The sequence below is a fragment of the Monodon monoceros genome, unplaced genomic scaffold (genome assembly GCF_005190385.1).
Source record: "Monodon monoceros isolate NGI ecotype Baffin Bay Population unplaced genomic scaffold, NGI_Narwhal_1 Super_Scaffold_3, whole genome shotgun sequence".
Lineage (NCBI taxonomy): Eukaryota > Metazoa > Chordata > Mammalia > Artiodactyla > Monodontidae > Monodon > Monodon monoceros.
The window spans coordinates 97,712,181-97,727,886 of NW_021703780.1; the positions used below are offsets into that span (position 1 = coordinate 97,712,181).

General features: G+C 41.8%; 1 protein-coding gene across 1 annotated transcript; it reads right to left on the reverse strand.

Moving 5' to 3' along the window:
- Positions 1 to 8: 8 nt before the first annotated feature.
- Positions 9 to 6,393, reverse strand: MKRN2OS (MKRN2 opposite strand). The gene is made up of 4 exons (XM_029242131.1): positions 5,872 to 6,393; positions 2,634 to 2,683; positions 1,472 to 1,634; positions 9 to 670 (listed from the first exon to the last, which is right to left on the reverse strand). Exons 1-4 carry the CDS (start codon positions 6,168 to 6,170, stop codon positions 430 to 432), a joined length of 753 nt encoding a protein of 250 aa, XP_029097964.1. The 5' UTR covers positions 6,171 to 6,393; the 3' UTR covers positions 9 to 429.
- Between the last annotated feature and the right edge of the window lie 9,313 nt (positions 6,394 to 15,706).

Genomic DNA, 15,706 nt, shown 5'->3' on the forward strand with positions numbered 1-15,706 from the left:
ATTACCATGTGCTTTTTATATAAAAACAATGAGGTGAAGGCAGTCATTACTTCATAAACTGTAAGGGTCTCTTCCTACAAATCCCCAATTTCTGGATTCACAGTGGAAGGTGAATTTGTTCCCTACTTAATTTATAGGAAGAGTTCTCATTGCTCTGTGAAAAAAAGATGCTGCCACTTTACGCTGTAACATGGACCCCAAACTACTGTGAAAACAATTTTAGTTGTGGTGCCTACAATTTTGAAAACCCAGGACAATTTTTATTCATTTCGTAAATTCTTACACTGCAGTAAGCTGAAATATGCGTAAAGGGAAGCCGTCTAACTCTTTTTTATTAACCACAGTTGAAGACATGTAGAGGCCCAGTAGCTGTTCCAGGCGGGAACCCCCAGACATCACTTCCTGTCTGCTCTCAGGCGCAATGCGCGCTCAGCATGAGCCGCTTCCCGGATGTGGGCTTGTCTGGGGACCAGGGGGCTCGATGACGTAGAAGCCGTGCTCTTCTATCATGCGGTAGAGCATGATGTACTTGGAAGCCTTCCTCGTCCTCGGGATCACGAACTTCTCCGTGAACTCGTCCCGGTCCAGCCGCTCCTCGCCCTGTGTGGCCAGGACGCAGTTAATGAACTTGAGGGCGTAGCTGTAGCAGTTGTGGTGGTCTTCTTCGTACCTTATGGGGCAAGGGCGTCGAGAAGACAAGGCTTAGCCCTGAGCTGCCCAAGGCCTTTCATAATTTTAACCTCGCTGCAAGCTGGGCCCCCATGTGTGCTGGCCCCCTTGATGACAGAGTGTCCAGAGGTGCAGTTCAGAGGGACACTTGGCATCTGGGGCTATTTCTGCTTGCAGCTTAAGTACAGCTAGGACTCACCGAGATGTCCAGAGTGGTGACTCAAGTTGCATATAGGCCCCAATTTGGAGAACTTAATTTCACTGAAATTCTAGATTCTCGAAGTGGAATTCCATGTCTGAGTTTTATGATATCCTACAGTGTCTAAACTTATTTCAAGGGAAGCATCAGAACAATTTAAGTCCACAAGTATGCTATGTATCTTCTACAGTGATAAGGGGGCAAGGAATCGATAAATTAATTTCAAACTTGCTGAAACTTAAAATGGGGGGAGCTTTAGATAGGTTTACATTTTGAACCTCATTTAAAATTGTTTTGTTTTAAGGGAATATAATACTGTGGGTTTTGCTGTACGTATTATTAAATGTCAAGTGTGTAAAAGAGTCAAATAAGTAAAATAACTAGAGTACTAAGGTCTGGTCCCTTCAGCTCTTAGAGTGCTGTGGTTCTATTGGGGAAATGTGTGCTAGCTCACCTCTGCAGAAACCCCAAGTAATTCAGCCCCTGCTTAATTCTGTTACAGACGCTACTATCTCAGTACAGGCTGAACATGAAAGTCAGTGCAGCTTAGCATCCTCTGTGATCTGTGATGGCACCTGGTGGTGAGTGAGGGCCCTGTCCTACCTGTGAGGCAGCCAGGCCCCCGTGGTGGAGAAGTCTTCCAGGTACTTGTCCCACTGGTCCATCAGTCCGAACATGCCGGGCTGCAGGAGCGGGATGCTCACGCTCTGCCCCCAGCCCGCTTCGTCTCGCTGGACACCGTGCACCGTGTAATTATACACGACTCCTGCCGCCAAAACCAAAATCACACGGAGGCGTCAGGGGAAACGCACCCCGGTGAACGGGACAGCAGCCACCTGCTAACTGCACACAACAGGAGCCCAGACAGCACTTCCCAATTGCAGTCCGAGAGCTCTCGAACCCCCTCCTCCAGGGAGCCTCTGCCTCCTTGCTCTCAGCACCCGAGGTTGTCCCAGAGAAACGAGACAGTAATAGGTGCTGGGGTGATCATCTCCAGATATTTTTGTTGAAGTTCTCTGTCTACAAAGGCGTCCGTCTCACTTCCTTAAATCAGCAGTACATTTCTCCTGACAAAGACTGGTGCAGATTTGACTGTTCGTGACAGTCAATGAGTTCAAAACCCAGTCCTAGGTTTCTGTTCACAGTGTCAGTTCTCCTGCCTCAAGGGAGCAGCAAGGGCTGTAATCAGACTTCACCTGTGGGACCTGATCGCAGCCGCAAGTGGCTGGCCTCGCTCACCATTCCCAGGCCTGCACCCCCCTGCTGGCAGCACTCCCCAGGCCTTTTCCTGCAGACTGTGCCCTCCAAGCTAAATCTGGCCAAAGGAACCATTTTATTTAAATGTGCTGCTTTTCTGAGTTTTTAAAGCAAACTTTCACAGGCCCTACCGCACGCTCAGGTGCTGTGTCCCCCCAATTTATCCCTGGTGTTCCTGCTTGGCCCCTGGAGACCCCGAGTATGAGGACCCAGTGGCAGTGGGCTGAGTATAGCATTGGGAGCAGAGGGTCTGCTTCTAACACAAGATGAGGTCTTGGACAACTCAACCTCTCTGGATGTCTGTTTCTTCCTCTCTTAAAAACTAACAAAAAACATACAGGTTTGCAATGTTTTTAATGTTTTCTCAGCTCTTGGCTGAGAAAACATTAAAGAGCTTTCACATACTTAGCATTGTGAGTAATGTTGCCACATTACTTTTTCTCTAGAAATACTGCTCTCTTCTAACCAGGTATTGGGGGAACTTTTTAAGCTATGAAAGTGCACTCACCATTTGTGTTGGTTATCCCCACGTGAAGATCAGACCTTCCGTCATACTCCCTAGAAGAAACAAGAGCGTTTTTGTCCTCTCATTTGCACACACTAGGCGCGTGGAATTGGTATTTAAAGTGGGAGGAGAACAGCGGGCCTCCCCTCTTGGCCGGTGCCAGAACTCGGCCTCGGTGCCAGAGGCCAGGTTAGTGGAAAGGCCAAGAGTACGTGTGAGGTAGAAAACAGTGCCCTGCACCCCCTCTGGATTTTCTTGGCCCCCGCAGTCCTAAAGGTGAGTGTGCTGGAAGGCCAGCCCTGCTGGAGCGTAATGTCAGCATGACGCCTGGCTCTGCAGCAGAGGGGCCCACCCGGCTGTCAGCTGTTGAGGAAGCTCCTGATTCTTTCCTCCTTAAGTGTGAGAGGGCAGCCTGTTCCTCAGGCCAACGTGGGTGGGAGGGTCCTGAAAGCACCTCAGTGGACTTCTACCTTTGAAGCTAATATGGTCTTGAAGCCTGTGGCCACACTCACTTTTCCTGGACAGCCCTTCTTTCCTGAAATTATTCTTCCCCCGTGACTGTGCACCAGATGTATAACTCCAGGTAATTTAACCTCTATGTATGATCCCAGGCTATCACTTATTTGCCCCGAGACTTTCTCACCTGTAAGATGGAAATAGCATTAGCCTCCTAGCGAGCTGGTTGTAAGAGTAAAATGCCTATTGAGTGCTACCATGTAGAGGTGTCAGATAAGTCAGGTAATTTTTAAATGACGAGCTCCTTTGTCAGACCACAGTTCTGAACGTTTGGTTCCTCGTTAAAGCAAGCAGTCCCGGGGTTTACAATGGCCAAGGACACAAATGGCTGCCCCACCTCTTCAGAGCAATCCCCCCAGGCCGTCTTGTTGCAGCCACTGTGAGTTTTCTGAGACCCTGTGGGTTCAGAGGTTGAGAATGAAGCTGGGAAAAACAGTAAGTCTTGGGTGGCCGATCACGGTGCTGGACCTGGATGTGTGCCATCCCCAGATCACTCCCTGCATGTACAGCCTCTCTGTTTCCTGCCTAAATCCCAGGCATTCCCTCTCACTCCCGCTCTCCTCCCTCTCCTTCAGTTATTTCTCATTCATGCAACATGTCAACTATGGGCCTGTCATTTGAAGTGAAGGGCTAGTGACACAACGGGAAATGAGGTCCCTGCCTCACAGGGTTTGCCTGCTTCCAGAGAAGACTTTTTTAGTTTTAGTTTAACAAGTTGTTAATAGATTGAGAAGTGTTACAGAAGCGTGTGATGGGGCAGGGCCAGGGCCACCCCTATCCCATATGATAGTTTTGTACAGATTAAGAAAAGGTGCCCCTTCTTCCTGCAGATGCAGCTCTGCCCAGGGTGCTGCCCAGGGTGAGTGGAATGCAGGCTGAACTTCAGTACCCGCCACTGCCTTGGCCAGGTGCCTTTGTGCAGTCCACAAGCTGCACAGCCCTATATGGCAGCCCTGAGGGATCCTCATCTAGTTAGATCAGAGCCTCCGTGATTCCTTTGAGTCACTGCTGGTTCTCTTAAGAAGTAGATGAAATTGTCTCAAGATGAGTTGTGGGAGTTGGTCCTGAGGGTTTAGAAACAGGATGAGAGGGGAAAAAAATAGTCTGGAACTCGGCCTTCAAGGGACTGGTGGGCAGGGGGCTACTTGGGTTCTGCAGATCCTGGCCTGAGTCCTGAGGGGGATAGGAAGATGCCCAAGCACACGATGTATTTCAACACCACCACCTCCTTTCCGCCGCTGCCGAGGGAGGCCAGGCCTGTTAGTGTCACCACCACACCACAGAAGAGATGAATGCTTTTCAGGGGCTAGCCTGAAAGCCTGTCGCGTGTTGTGTCATTTCTGGAGAGCAGGGCTGCAGCTTGTTCACTGTGACATCCCTAGCATTTCCCACACAGAGCTGCTCAGTGAGCACCTGTTGAATGAACCAGCGTTACAGGAAATGAACTCTGAATTTTAAGCTCTGTTCAAAAGCTTTCGGAATCCAACCAGTTACTAACTCCAAGTTAGCGTGAATGAGGGGCCTTATAAAACAGTTTGGGCTTCATGAATCTGGTTAGGGTAGAAATGAAGGTTCTCCCAGTCACGTTCTGAGCTGACTATGAAGGTATTGGGACAGGAAGGAGCGTGTTGGGCGTGTTGGTTCAACGTCGTGCCTGGCACCCGGGCCAGCTTTATAGGCCTTTTCGCTGACCCTCACAACTCTGCAAGGTCAGCGGGTCATCATTTTACAGGTGAGGAACCAGAGACTCGGAGAGGGTCCTGGAGCTGGTCTGAATCAGGGTAGGAATGGGGGGCTTCTTGGCGTACAAGCCTGCACGGTCCCCTCTGCATCCCGCTGCCTCCCCGAGGAAGGGTCATGAGTGCAGTCTGTTGAGCCCCTAGTGTTTGACCAATGCCTTGTACACACATCGGTTCGTTTCATCCCCATAGGGACTGGAAGGAAATTGATTAAGGAAGTTAGCGAGCAGGGAAGTAGTCAACTCCAATTTTCTTATCCCAAACCGGCACTAGAGGGCACGAGGGACTCAGGAGGGTATGTTTCAAGGAGGCAGGAAGGTCTGGGCATCAGACCACAATAGTGAGCACGACACACTTCCCAAAGCTCACACCATTGCTCATCACTGTTCTCTTGAAACCTGGCTTGTGCAGGGCCAGTTCCAATTCCACCTGTAAACTCAGGACTCTGAAGAAGGCACCATCCTTCCTTTTGATTTCTGAAATATTTCTTAAAGTCAGGTGACATCTACCATTGAAACAGACCAGCTCTAGTCTCAATTTCATGCACCTCCATGCAAAATAGTCTGTACGTGGCCATTCTTCAGGCTCTGTGCAGGGTACCTGCTTGTCACAAATGTTACAAACTAACTCGAAGTAAAGGTATTATTTTGATGAGATTAGCTGCTGGGTCATTTTCCCAGTTAGCCTCTTAGCACAAAATCTATGGGTAAAAAAAATCTCCAGGCTATCGATTCCTCTCTCTTAAAATTGTATAAGCAGGTTTGACCTTCGTATATTCTTGCACTTATCATTCCAGGAAAGTATGCACCCGTCTATTCTTATGAAACAAAAAGGCCTACATTTTAGGATTTAACACCAGACCACCGAAAAGATTATCCACCAAATCTCACACTGTATATATAGCACGTTAGAAAAAGAAAGTTTAAGTGACTAAAACAGAGAAGGGAAGCTTTGCACAATCCAGTGCAACACATAAAACACTGTACCTAAGAAACGTCCCTTGAGTTGGTCTGAGGAGGAATGAACACTCTTCTTGATGCCCATCCGTAAACGGATTAGGGATGCTGACAGGTGCTTCCTCCAGCTTCCTGGGGCCCATGTCCTGCCGGCAGAGGGGGCAGCATGGCGGCACGCTGAAGCTGTAGATGTACTTTTGACAGTGGTTGAATTTGATAATAGGCTTCCCAGCCTCTGGGCGCTGCATGGCTTTCTCCTCCTGGGCAAGGAGGGGTGCGTTCCCCAGGACTTCCTTTTCCGCGTTACATGGCCAGCAAATGCCCTCCATCCGAGTAACCTGATAACAGTGATGTCATTCTGACTGGTGGCTTCAGAAGCCAAAACAGCTAGGGTTAACCTGTAACCAGGCCTCCCCATAAACAGGTGTCTTAAAGAGCCAGCTTCATTTGTGCTCACAACGTTTCTTTCTAGCCTTTGTACGTTTTGCAACAGTCGATAGCCAGCTCTTGCTCATTCTCCAAAGCCCTACCTTTCTGTGAAACCTTCCTCAGCTTCCCCCAGCGTTCCCTTACGCTGGAAACAAACTGTATTTGTTTCCACCAGCGCTGTTATTTATTTTGTCTGTGAGCTTCTTGGAGTTAGTGACCCACAGTTACTTTTGGTTTTCTAGAATAGGTTATATCGTTTGGGTTTTGGATAAATAAATGGAATCCTTACTTTGAGGCTGTTTTTCTTTTGATATTTTATATTGTAGAAGGACTCATGCTCATAAAAAATTAACAGCACAGGGATAGGGATAGTGGTTACCCAAGGTGGTGGGTGCTGACTGGAAGAGGGCATGAGGGGGCCCTGGGGTCTGGGGTTGTGCTGATTCATTATCTAGGTGTTGATTATACGAGAATATTCAGTTTGTGAAAATACATCAAGCTGTACGTTTTACTATACGCACTTTATGATTCTTCAGTTTTAAAATAATTTTAAGCAGCTGCATAAGGATATGTGGAAAGAAAGGTAATGCCCCGCCCCCATTTCTCATAGCATTTTTCCACCCACCATATTGTACTCCCGGGAGAAAACTGCAAGGTAAAATAAGTGACTATTTCCACATACTTTCTTCAAACCCCAATGTTGTTTTACTGTATACTGTTTGGAAATTTGTGGTTTTCTCTCACCTTGGAGACTTTTTCACACTATCAGTGGTATAGGTCCAGCTCAGCCTTCCAGATGCCTGCAGAGGAGTCCAAAGTTTGGTGGCAACACACTTTCCTTAGCCAATCGCCTCCCGATGCCTGTGGTTCCAGAGAAAAGCGATCATAGAGGGAGGACCCACAGAGAAGGTGTCATGGCAGGTAAAGGCGCTTCAGAAAGGTGTTTCCTAATGTGCATTTAAATAAGGCACGGTATGCTGAAGTGCAGAAAAGCACGTATTCAGTGTAATAATATGGAATGATGATCAGACTCACAGCAATAAAAGAGACCTTAGAAATCATTTCAACCAACTTTCTCTTGTTACAGCGAAGGCAGACAGGTTATAGCTAGACACGCAGCTCAGGTGACAAGGATCTGAGATTGTTCATTATTAATATAAACCACCGCTACTGTTCGATTGTTTGTGTGACCCAAGTTACTTTCAACTGAGAATATATTCATCTTCATGACACCAATACCAAGAGGTATTTTTAGTCCTCTGAAAAGAAACAGAGGAACCATGCCTTAATAAACATTTTTAATATGCTAGCATTCTTTTTCTTAAATCGTTTCTTGATCTTTTCAGTGAACAGAGCAGGGTAAAAAAAGGTGCACACACACACATGCATACATGCATACACATAAGGATTACATGCTGTTTCCAATTCAACTTCAGGACTAGTGTTTTTACTTAATCTCTTCTGTATTACATTTGTATCTCTTTTCCTCCACACTGAAAACCTTGGTCTGAAGGATACAGGGCATGCTTTATCCCACTTTACACAATCTCAGAGTAGCAATAGTAATACCACCACTTCTAATTACGATTAGAGTGTTTTTTAAATTTTTGCACATACTCTCCCCATCTTCCTCTCATGTATTTAAATGGTTATCCTGTTTCTTCACTGTCAAAGCATCTGCCATTGTAAACAATAACCTCTCCCCTCTAGCCCTCGCTAAGGCTTAGTTTTACACACAAATATCTTTTCATGCTCACTGTTAGTCCTTTCCTCACTCTAATAATTATGAAGTTCATTCCTAGAAGATTCCTCAGGAAGGGCTCATAGGAAGACTAGTTTCTGAGTTCTTTCTTTTTTTTAAATAAATTTATTTATTTATTTTTGGCTGTGTTGGATCTTTGTTGCTGTGCGTGGGTTTTCTCTAGCTGCAGCAAGTGGGGGCTACTCTTCGTTGCTGTGCGCAGGCTTCTCATTGCGGTGGCTTCTCTTGTTGCAGAGCATGGGCTCTAGGCACGCAGGCTTCAGTAGTTGTGGCTCACGGGCTCAGTTGTTCCGTGGCATGTGGGTTCTTCCTGGACCAGGGCTCGAACCCGTGTCCCCTGCACTGGCACGTGGATTCTTAACCGCTGCACCACCAGGGAAGTCCCTCTCTGAGTTCTAGTATGTCGATAACTCATTTCTGTTCTTTAGGTCGGTTTTGCTGGATATAAAATCCTTGGCTCGCATTTTCTTTAATATGTTATTCCATTTTCTTCTGGTATAAAGCACTGCTGTCAAAAGTCTGATGACAAAACAATTTTCTTTCTCCTATAAGTCGTGTTCTTTTTTGCCAATATGCCCAAAGGATATTTCTTTTTTTTTTTTAAAGATCAGTAATTTTATTATACGTCTTGATGTTGTTTTTTAGGTTGATTTATTCAGGCTTGTGGTATGTTCTGTGTAGTTTTTGAACTTATAAAACTTTATTTATTTTAAAGTTATAGTCTTTATAGTTATTATAAAATATTGGCTATATTCCCATTTTGTACAATATAGTCTTGTAGCTTATTTTATACCTAATAGTTTGTTCCTCTTAACCCCCTATCCCTATATTGCCCCTCCCTGCTTCCCTCTCCCCACTGGTAACCACTAGTTTGTTCTTTGTATCTGTGAGTCTGCTTCCTTTTTGTTATATTCTGTGGTGTGCTCTTTGAATGTACAGTTTCGTATCTTTTTTATTTCAGGAAATTGTTCATAAATTATAATTTTGTGGATTTGTTCTGTTTCCTTTGTTTTGGTTTTGGTTTTCTTTTTTTGGGGGGGGAGTATAGTTGTTTTAAAATGTTGTGTTAGTTTCTACTGTACAGCAAAATGAAGTAGAGTTCCCTGTGCTATATAGCAGGTTCTCATTAGTTGTCTATTCTATATATATTAGTGTATATATGTCAATCCAATCTCCCAATTCTGTTTTGATTTTCTTCTTCATGAAATTCTGTTCTCTGTATGTTGGATCCCTTTTTCTATCTACAATATGCCTTACTTTTTTAAAAAAAATGAAACAAAATTTACATATAAAAATCACCCATTTAAAGTGTACAGTTCTGTGGTTTTTACCTAATCTAAGTTCAGAACATTTTTATCACTCCAAAAAAGAAACCTTGTACCTGTTAGCAGTCACTCCCCATTCTTCCCTCCCACTAACCCCTGGCGACCACTAGTCTGCTTCCTGTCAATGGATTTGTCTATTCTGGACATTTCATATAAGTGGAATTATATGATATGGGGTCTCTTGTATCTGGTTTCTTTCACTTGGCATAATGTTTTCAAAGTTCATCCATGTTGTAGCATGTATTGGTTGTTCATTCCTTTTTTATGGCTGAATAATATACCATTGTACAGAGGTACCACGTTTTGTATATCCTTTCATCAGTTGATGGACACTTGGATTGTTTCCATTTTGGGGCTATTATGAATAACACTGCTATAAACAAGTTTCATATTACTGTACAAGATTTTGTGTGGACATATGTTATCAATTCTCTTGATTATATACCCAGGAGTGGAATTTCTGGGTCACATAGTAACTCTGTATTTAACATTTTGAGCAACTGCCAAACTGTTTTTCAAAGTGGCCGCATCATTTTCCATTCCCACCAGCAATTTAAGAGGGTTCCAGTTTCTCCACATCACCAACACTTGTTATTGTCTGTATTTCTTGTTTTAACCTTCCTAGTGGGTTCGAAGTGGTATCTCATTGTGGTTTTGACTTGCACTTCCTTAATGACTAATGATGCTGAGCATCTTTTTTTTTTTTTTTTTGCTGTATGCAGGCCTCTCACTGTTGTGGCCTCTCCCGTTGCGGAGCACAGGCTCCGGACGCGCAGGCTCAGCGGCCATGGCTCACGGGCCCAGCCGCTCCGCGGCATGTGGGATCTTCCTGGACCGGGGCACGAACCCGTGTCCCCTGCATCGGCAGGCGGACTCTCAACCACTGTGCCACCAGGGAAGCCCCGATGCTGAGCATCTTTTCATGTGCCTGTTGGCCATTTGTATTTCTTCTTTGGAGAAATATCTATTCAAATGCTTTGCCCATTTTTTAATTGGGTTATTTGGGGTTTTTTTATTGTTGATTTTGTGTTCTTTATATATCTTTGCCTTTTTTTTGTATTTTTTGTTTCTTTATATATTCTGGATATACTATATATATTCTAAATACTGTCTTTTCACTTTCTTGATGGTATTATTTGAAGCACAAATTTTTAAAAAATTGAGTAAGTCAGATGTATCAGTTTTTTTTTTGTTTCTTATGCTTTTGGTGTCCTATTTAAGAATCCATTGCCTAATCCAATGTCATGAAAATTTATGATTATGCTTTCTTCTAAAAGTTTTATACAGGGTCATATCATTTGCAAGTAAAGATAGTTTTACTTTTTCTTTTCCAATCTGAATAACTTTTATTTCTTTTTCTTGCCTAAGTGCCCTGGCTAGAAATTCCAGTATAATGTTGAATAGAAGTGTTAAGAGTAAACATCCTTACCTTGTGCCTCATTTTAGAGGGAAAAGTTCTAGTCTTTCACCATTGAGTCTGATGTTAACTGTGGGGTTTTGGTAGATGATCTTATCAGGTTAAGGAAGTTCCTTTCTCTTCCTAGTTTTTTTGAGTGTTTTTGTTATGAAAGGGTGTTGGATTTTGTCAGATGTTTTTTCCATTTCTATTGAAATGACCATATTTTTGTTTTCTATTTACATGGTGAGTTACATTGATTGATTTACATATGTTCAACGAATCTTGCACTCCGGGGATAAATCTCACATGGTCATGGTGTATAAGTCCTTTTTATATGCTGCTGCATTCCATTGGCTAGTATTTTGTTGAGGGTTTTTATATTTATAAAGTATATTGGTCTATAGTTTTCTTGTGATGTGTTTGTCTGGTTTTTGTATCAAGGTGTAGTACTGGCCTCATAGAATGGGAGGTATTTCCTCTTCTGTTTTTTGTAAGAATCTGTAAAGGATTAGTGTTAATTCTTCTTTGAATGTTTAATAGAATTCACCAGTGAAGCCATTGGTTTGGGGATTTTCTTTGTGGGAAGTTTTTTGATTACTAATTCAGTCTCTTGTTAGAGGTCTATTCATATTTTCTACTTCTTGAGTCAGTTTCAGTAGTTTGTGTGTCTAATCCAAATATGACGTGAAGAGAATGGCACTTCAGCTCCAAGTTCTTCCCCCACCCCTGAAGCCCATAATCCCAGTCTAATCATAAGGAAAACATGAGATAAATCCCAGTTGAGGGATATTCTGCAAAATATCTCACCAGAACTTCTCAGAGCTGTCATGATCATCAAAAATTAGGAGATTCTCAGAAACTGCCATCCCAAGAGAAGCCAAGGAGACAGGATGACTAGATGCAACGTGGTGTCCTGGATGGGATCCCGGGACAGAAAAAGGTATAGACTAATGAAATCCGAATAAAGTATGGGCTTTGGTTTATAATAACGTATTAGTGTTTCAACATACATTGCCATATTGATACAAGATGTTAATAATAGGAGAAACTGGATGTGGAGTGTATGGGACGTCTCTACTATCTTCACACCTTTTCTGCAAATCTAAGACTATTCTAAAATAAAAGGCATGTTTTAAAATGGGAGCAAATACTTCCTCATATAATAAAGGCTGAGAAAATTAATCGTTGGAAGATCTTCAGTATAAGAAATACTAAAAGAGTTCTTCTGGCTGAATAAAAATGATCCTAGATGGAAACATGGAATGGTTGAAAGAAATGAAGAATACCACATTTTAAAACAACGTTCATTACAATATGTTGTTGGGTTTAAACATATGCAGAAGTAAATTATATGATAACAATAGTACAAAATGGGATAGGAGAGTTAATGGAGTTATCATAGGTTTTTTGCATTGTTGAGGAAGTGGTACTAGTACTAATTTAAGGCACTAGTACTTTAGTAAATTCACAGACGCATATTGTAATCTCTAGGGTAATCGTTAAAAGAATAATTTTTAGGGGCTTCCCTGGTGGCGCAGTGGTTGAGAATCTGCCTGCCAATGCAGGGGACACGGGTTCGAGCCCTGGTCTGGGAAGATCCCACATGCCGTGGAGCAACTAAGCCCGTGCGCCACAACTACTGAGCCTGCACGTCTGGAGCCTGTGCTCCACGAGAGGCCACGATAGTGAGAGGCCCACACACCGCGATGAAGAGTGGCCCCTGGTTGCCGCAACTAGAGAAAGCCCACGCACAGAAATGAAGACCCAACACAGCCAAAAAAAAATAATTAATTTAAAAAAAGAATAATTTTTTAATGATAATTAAAAGTGTATAATCAGGGCTTCCCTGGTGGCACAGTGGTTGAGAGTCCGCCTGCCGATGCAGGGGACCACAGGTTCGTGCCCCGGTCCGGGAAGATACCACATGCCGCGGAGCGGCTGGGCCTGTGAGCCATGGCCGCTGAGCTTGCGCGTCCGGAGCCTGTGCTCCGCAACGGGAGAGGCCTGCGTACCGCAAAAAAAAAAAAAAAAAGTGTATAATCAATAAAGAAAAATATGGAATAAATGAAAATACTTAATCCAAAGGAATACAAGAAAGGAGAATAAATAACAGATTATATGAATGGAAAATTAATAGCAAGATGGTAAATTTAAATCCAACTGTATTACATTTAATGTAAATGGTCTAAATAATCCAATTCAAAACAAAGATTATCAGGATTTTAAAATTAATCAACTATATGCCATTTACAGGAGATACAGTTTAGATATAAAAATACCAGGTAAGTTGAAAATAAAAGGATGGAAAAAGATATACCATACAAAGACTATCTGAAAGAAAGCTGATATGATTATATTAATATCAGACAAAGTACACTTTTAAATTAAAAGAATTTCTGGACACATTCTAACACATTCTTTCACTGATATAACACTGCCCTAATTAACATGTGCAACTAAGCACAAAGAAGGACATTTCTTAGTGATGTGTTGAAACAAAAAAAAGCTAAAGCAATCTTAAATTTGTCTGAACCTAAAACACAGCTTGAAAATATATAAATCAGATGTTGACCAAACCAAAAGGAGAATAGACAATTCCACAATGGGATTACACTAGAAATCAGTAAGGAAAAGATAACTAGAAAGTCCTCAGTTGTTTGGAAATTAAGCAGAACACTTCTAAATAACATACGCGTCAAAGAATGGAAATTAGAAAATATTTGAACTGAAGGATGAGGAAAATACGACATAAAAACTTGTGGAACACAATTAAAATGTGCTTAGAGGGAAAATTATAGCTTTAAATAGTTAAAAAAGGAGAACATTTGAAAACTGGTGATCTAAATTTCCATCTCAGGAAGCCAAAAACAATAGCATTGTGAATTCGAAGAACATAGAAAAAGAAAATAGTAAAGATATGAGCAGAAATCACTGAAATAGAAAAAAACATGTACAATAGAGAAAATGAATAAAGCCAAAATCTTGTCCATTGAAAAGATTAAAAACGTTGATAAATTTCTAGTAAAATGGATTTTAGAAAGAGATAAAACACCAATTATTAATATCAGTAATGAAAGGAGACACCATTACAGATCATTTTTTAAAAGAACATATTATTAACAACTCCATGTTTCATAATTTAGATGAAATGGACTAATTTACTTGGGGGAAAAAAAGCTTCCCAAACCTGATAGAAGATAAAATCTGAATAGCCCTATATGTAATACAGAATTAAACCTTTAATAAAAAATCTTATGACGTTATGTGCAGGCTGAGATGGCTTCAGTGGTATGTTCTTCCAAATATTTAAGGAAAAAATTAATAGCTATATTACAGACTTTTCCAAGGAATAGAAAAGAGGGAAGACTTCCAAACTCACTTTATGAGGCCAGCACATCTCAGGTACAAAACTTGACATGGACATTACAAAAAAGGAACACTACATACCAATATGTCTTATGAATAAGGATGCAAAACTCCTAAACACAATATTAACAAATAGAATCTGATGATTTATAGAAAGAATAATATATCATGGCCAAGTGGGGGTATAGCCAAGGAATCTGAGGTTGGTTTAACATTCAAAAATCAATCAATATAGTTCAACACATTAACCGAATAAAGGATAAGACATGGTTTTCTCAATAGATGGTTTTCTCAATAGATGGGGGGGAAAAAACAGATTTGATTTAAAAAACAAGACATATTCATGAGTAAAAACTCTAAGAAAACTAGAATGATAAAGAAACTGCCTTAATTTGATAATGGATAGTTTCAAAAACTCTAGGGCTAACATTTTAATTAATGATGAAATATTAAATACTTTCCGTGAACTCAAGAACAAGACAAGGTGTCCACTATTACCACTTCTATTTACACTTGCACTGAGATTTTCAGTAGTGCAATAAGACAAGAAAAAGAAATAAAGGATATGAAGGTTGAAAATAAAGTGAAACTGTCATTATTTGTTGATGGCATGATTGTGTGTGTAGAGAATACAAAAGAAACAAAATTAATACATGAGTGTAGTATGGAGCAAGCAACAAACAATTAGGACATTTTAAAAAATATCATTTAAAACAGTATCAAAAAAACTCATCTGGGTACCTGGGAATAAATCTAATAAAAGTTGTTGAAGACTTGTACACTGAAAACTACAAATTTTCCAATATTCTTCCTAAGTTTCTGAGAGAAATTTCAAAAGGTCTAAGTAATTGGAGGTATATACCATGCTCATTCATCAGAAGACAATATTTTTACAGCAAAGTAAAAACAACAAAGAGCTGTGTATAACAACATGGGTAGATCTCACGGAATGTTGGTCAAAAGAAGAAAGACAAGAGAGTACATACTCAATTATTTCATTTATATGAAAGTGAAGAAAAATTGAAACAATTGTTCAAAGAATTGAACAATTGGGAGGTATTGACTGGGCAGTGGCATAAAGGAGCCCTCTGGAGTGTTGATAAAGTTCTTTATATTGATCTAGTTACTGGTTTCATGAGCGTATACATACGTAAAAATTCACATATGTATATATGTATTTTGTGCACTTCCCTGTACTTTGCTATTATCTCAAGTTTTTACAATTTAAAAAAGAAATTTTGAAAAAAGCAATGGGAAACTACTGAGAGGTTAATAGAGGTGAATGACATGATCCAATTTATGTTTTAAAAACAGGTTTTGTGGGCTTCCCTGGTGGCGCAGTGGTTAAGAATCCGCCTTCCAATGAAGGGGACACAGATTTGAGCCCTCGTCAGGGAAGATCCCACATGCCCTGGGGCAGCTAAGCCCGTGCGCCACAACTACTGAGCCTGCGCTCTAGAGCCTGTGCTCCACAAGAGAAGCCACAGCAACGGGAAGCCCACGCACCGCAACGAAGAGTAGCCCCGGCTCGCCGCAACTAGAGCAGGACCGCGTGCAGCAACAAAGACCCAACGCAGCCAAAAA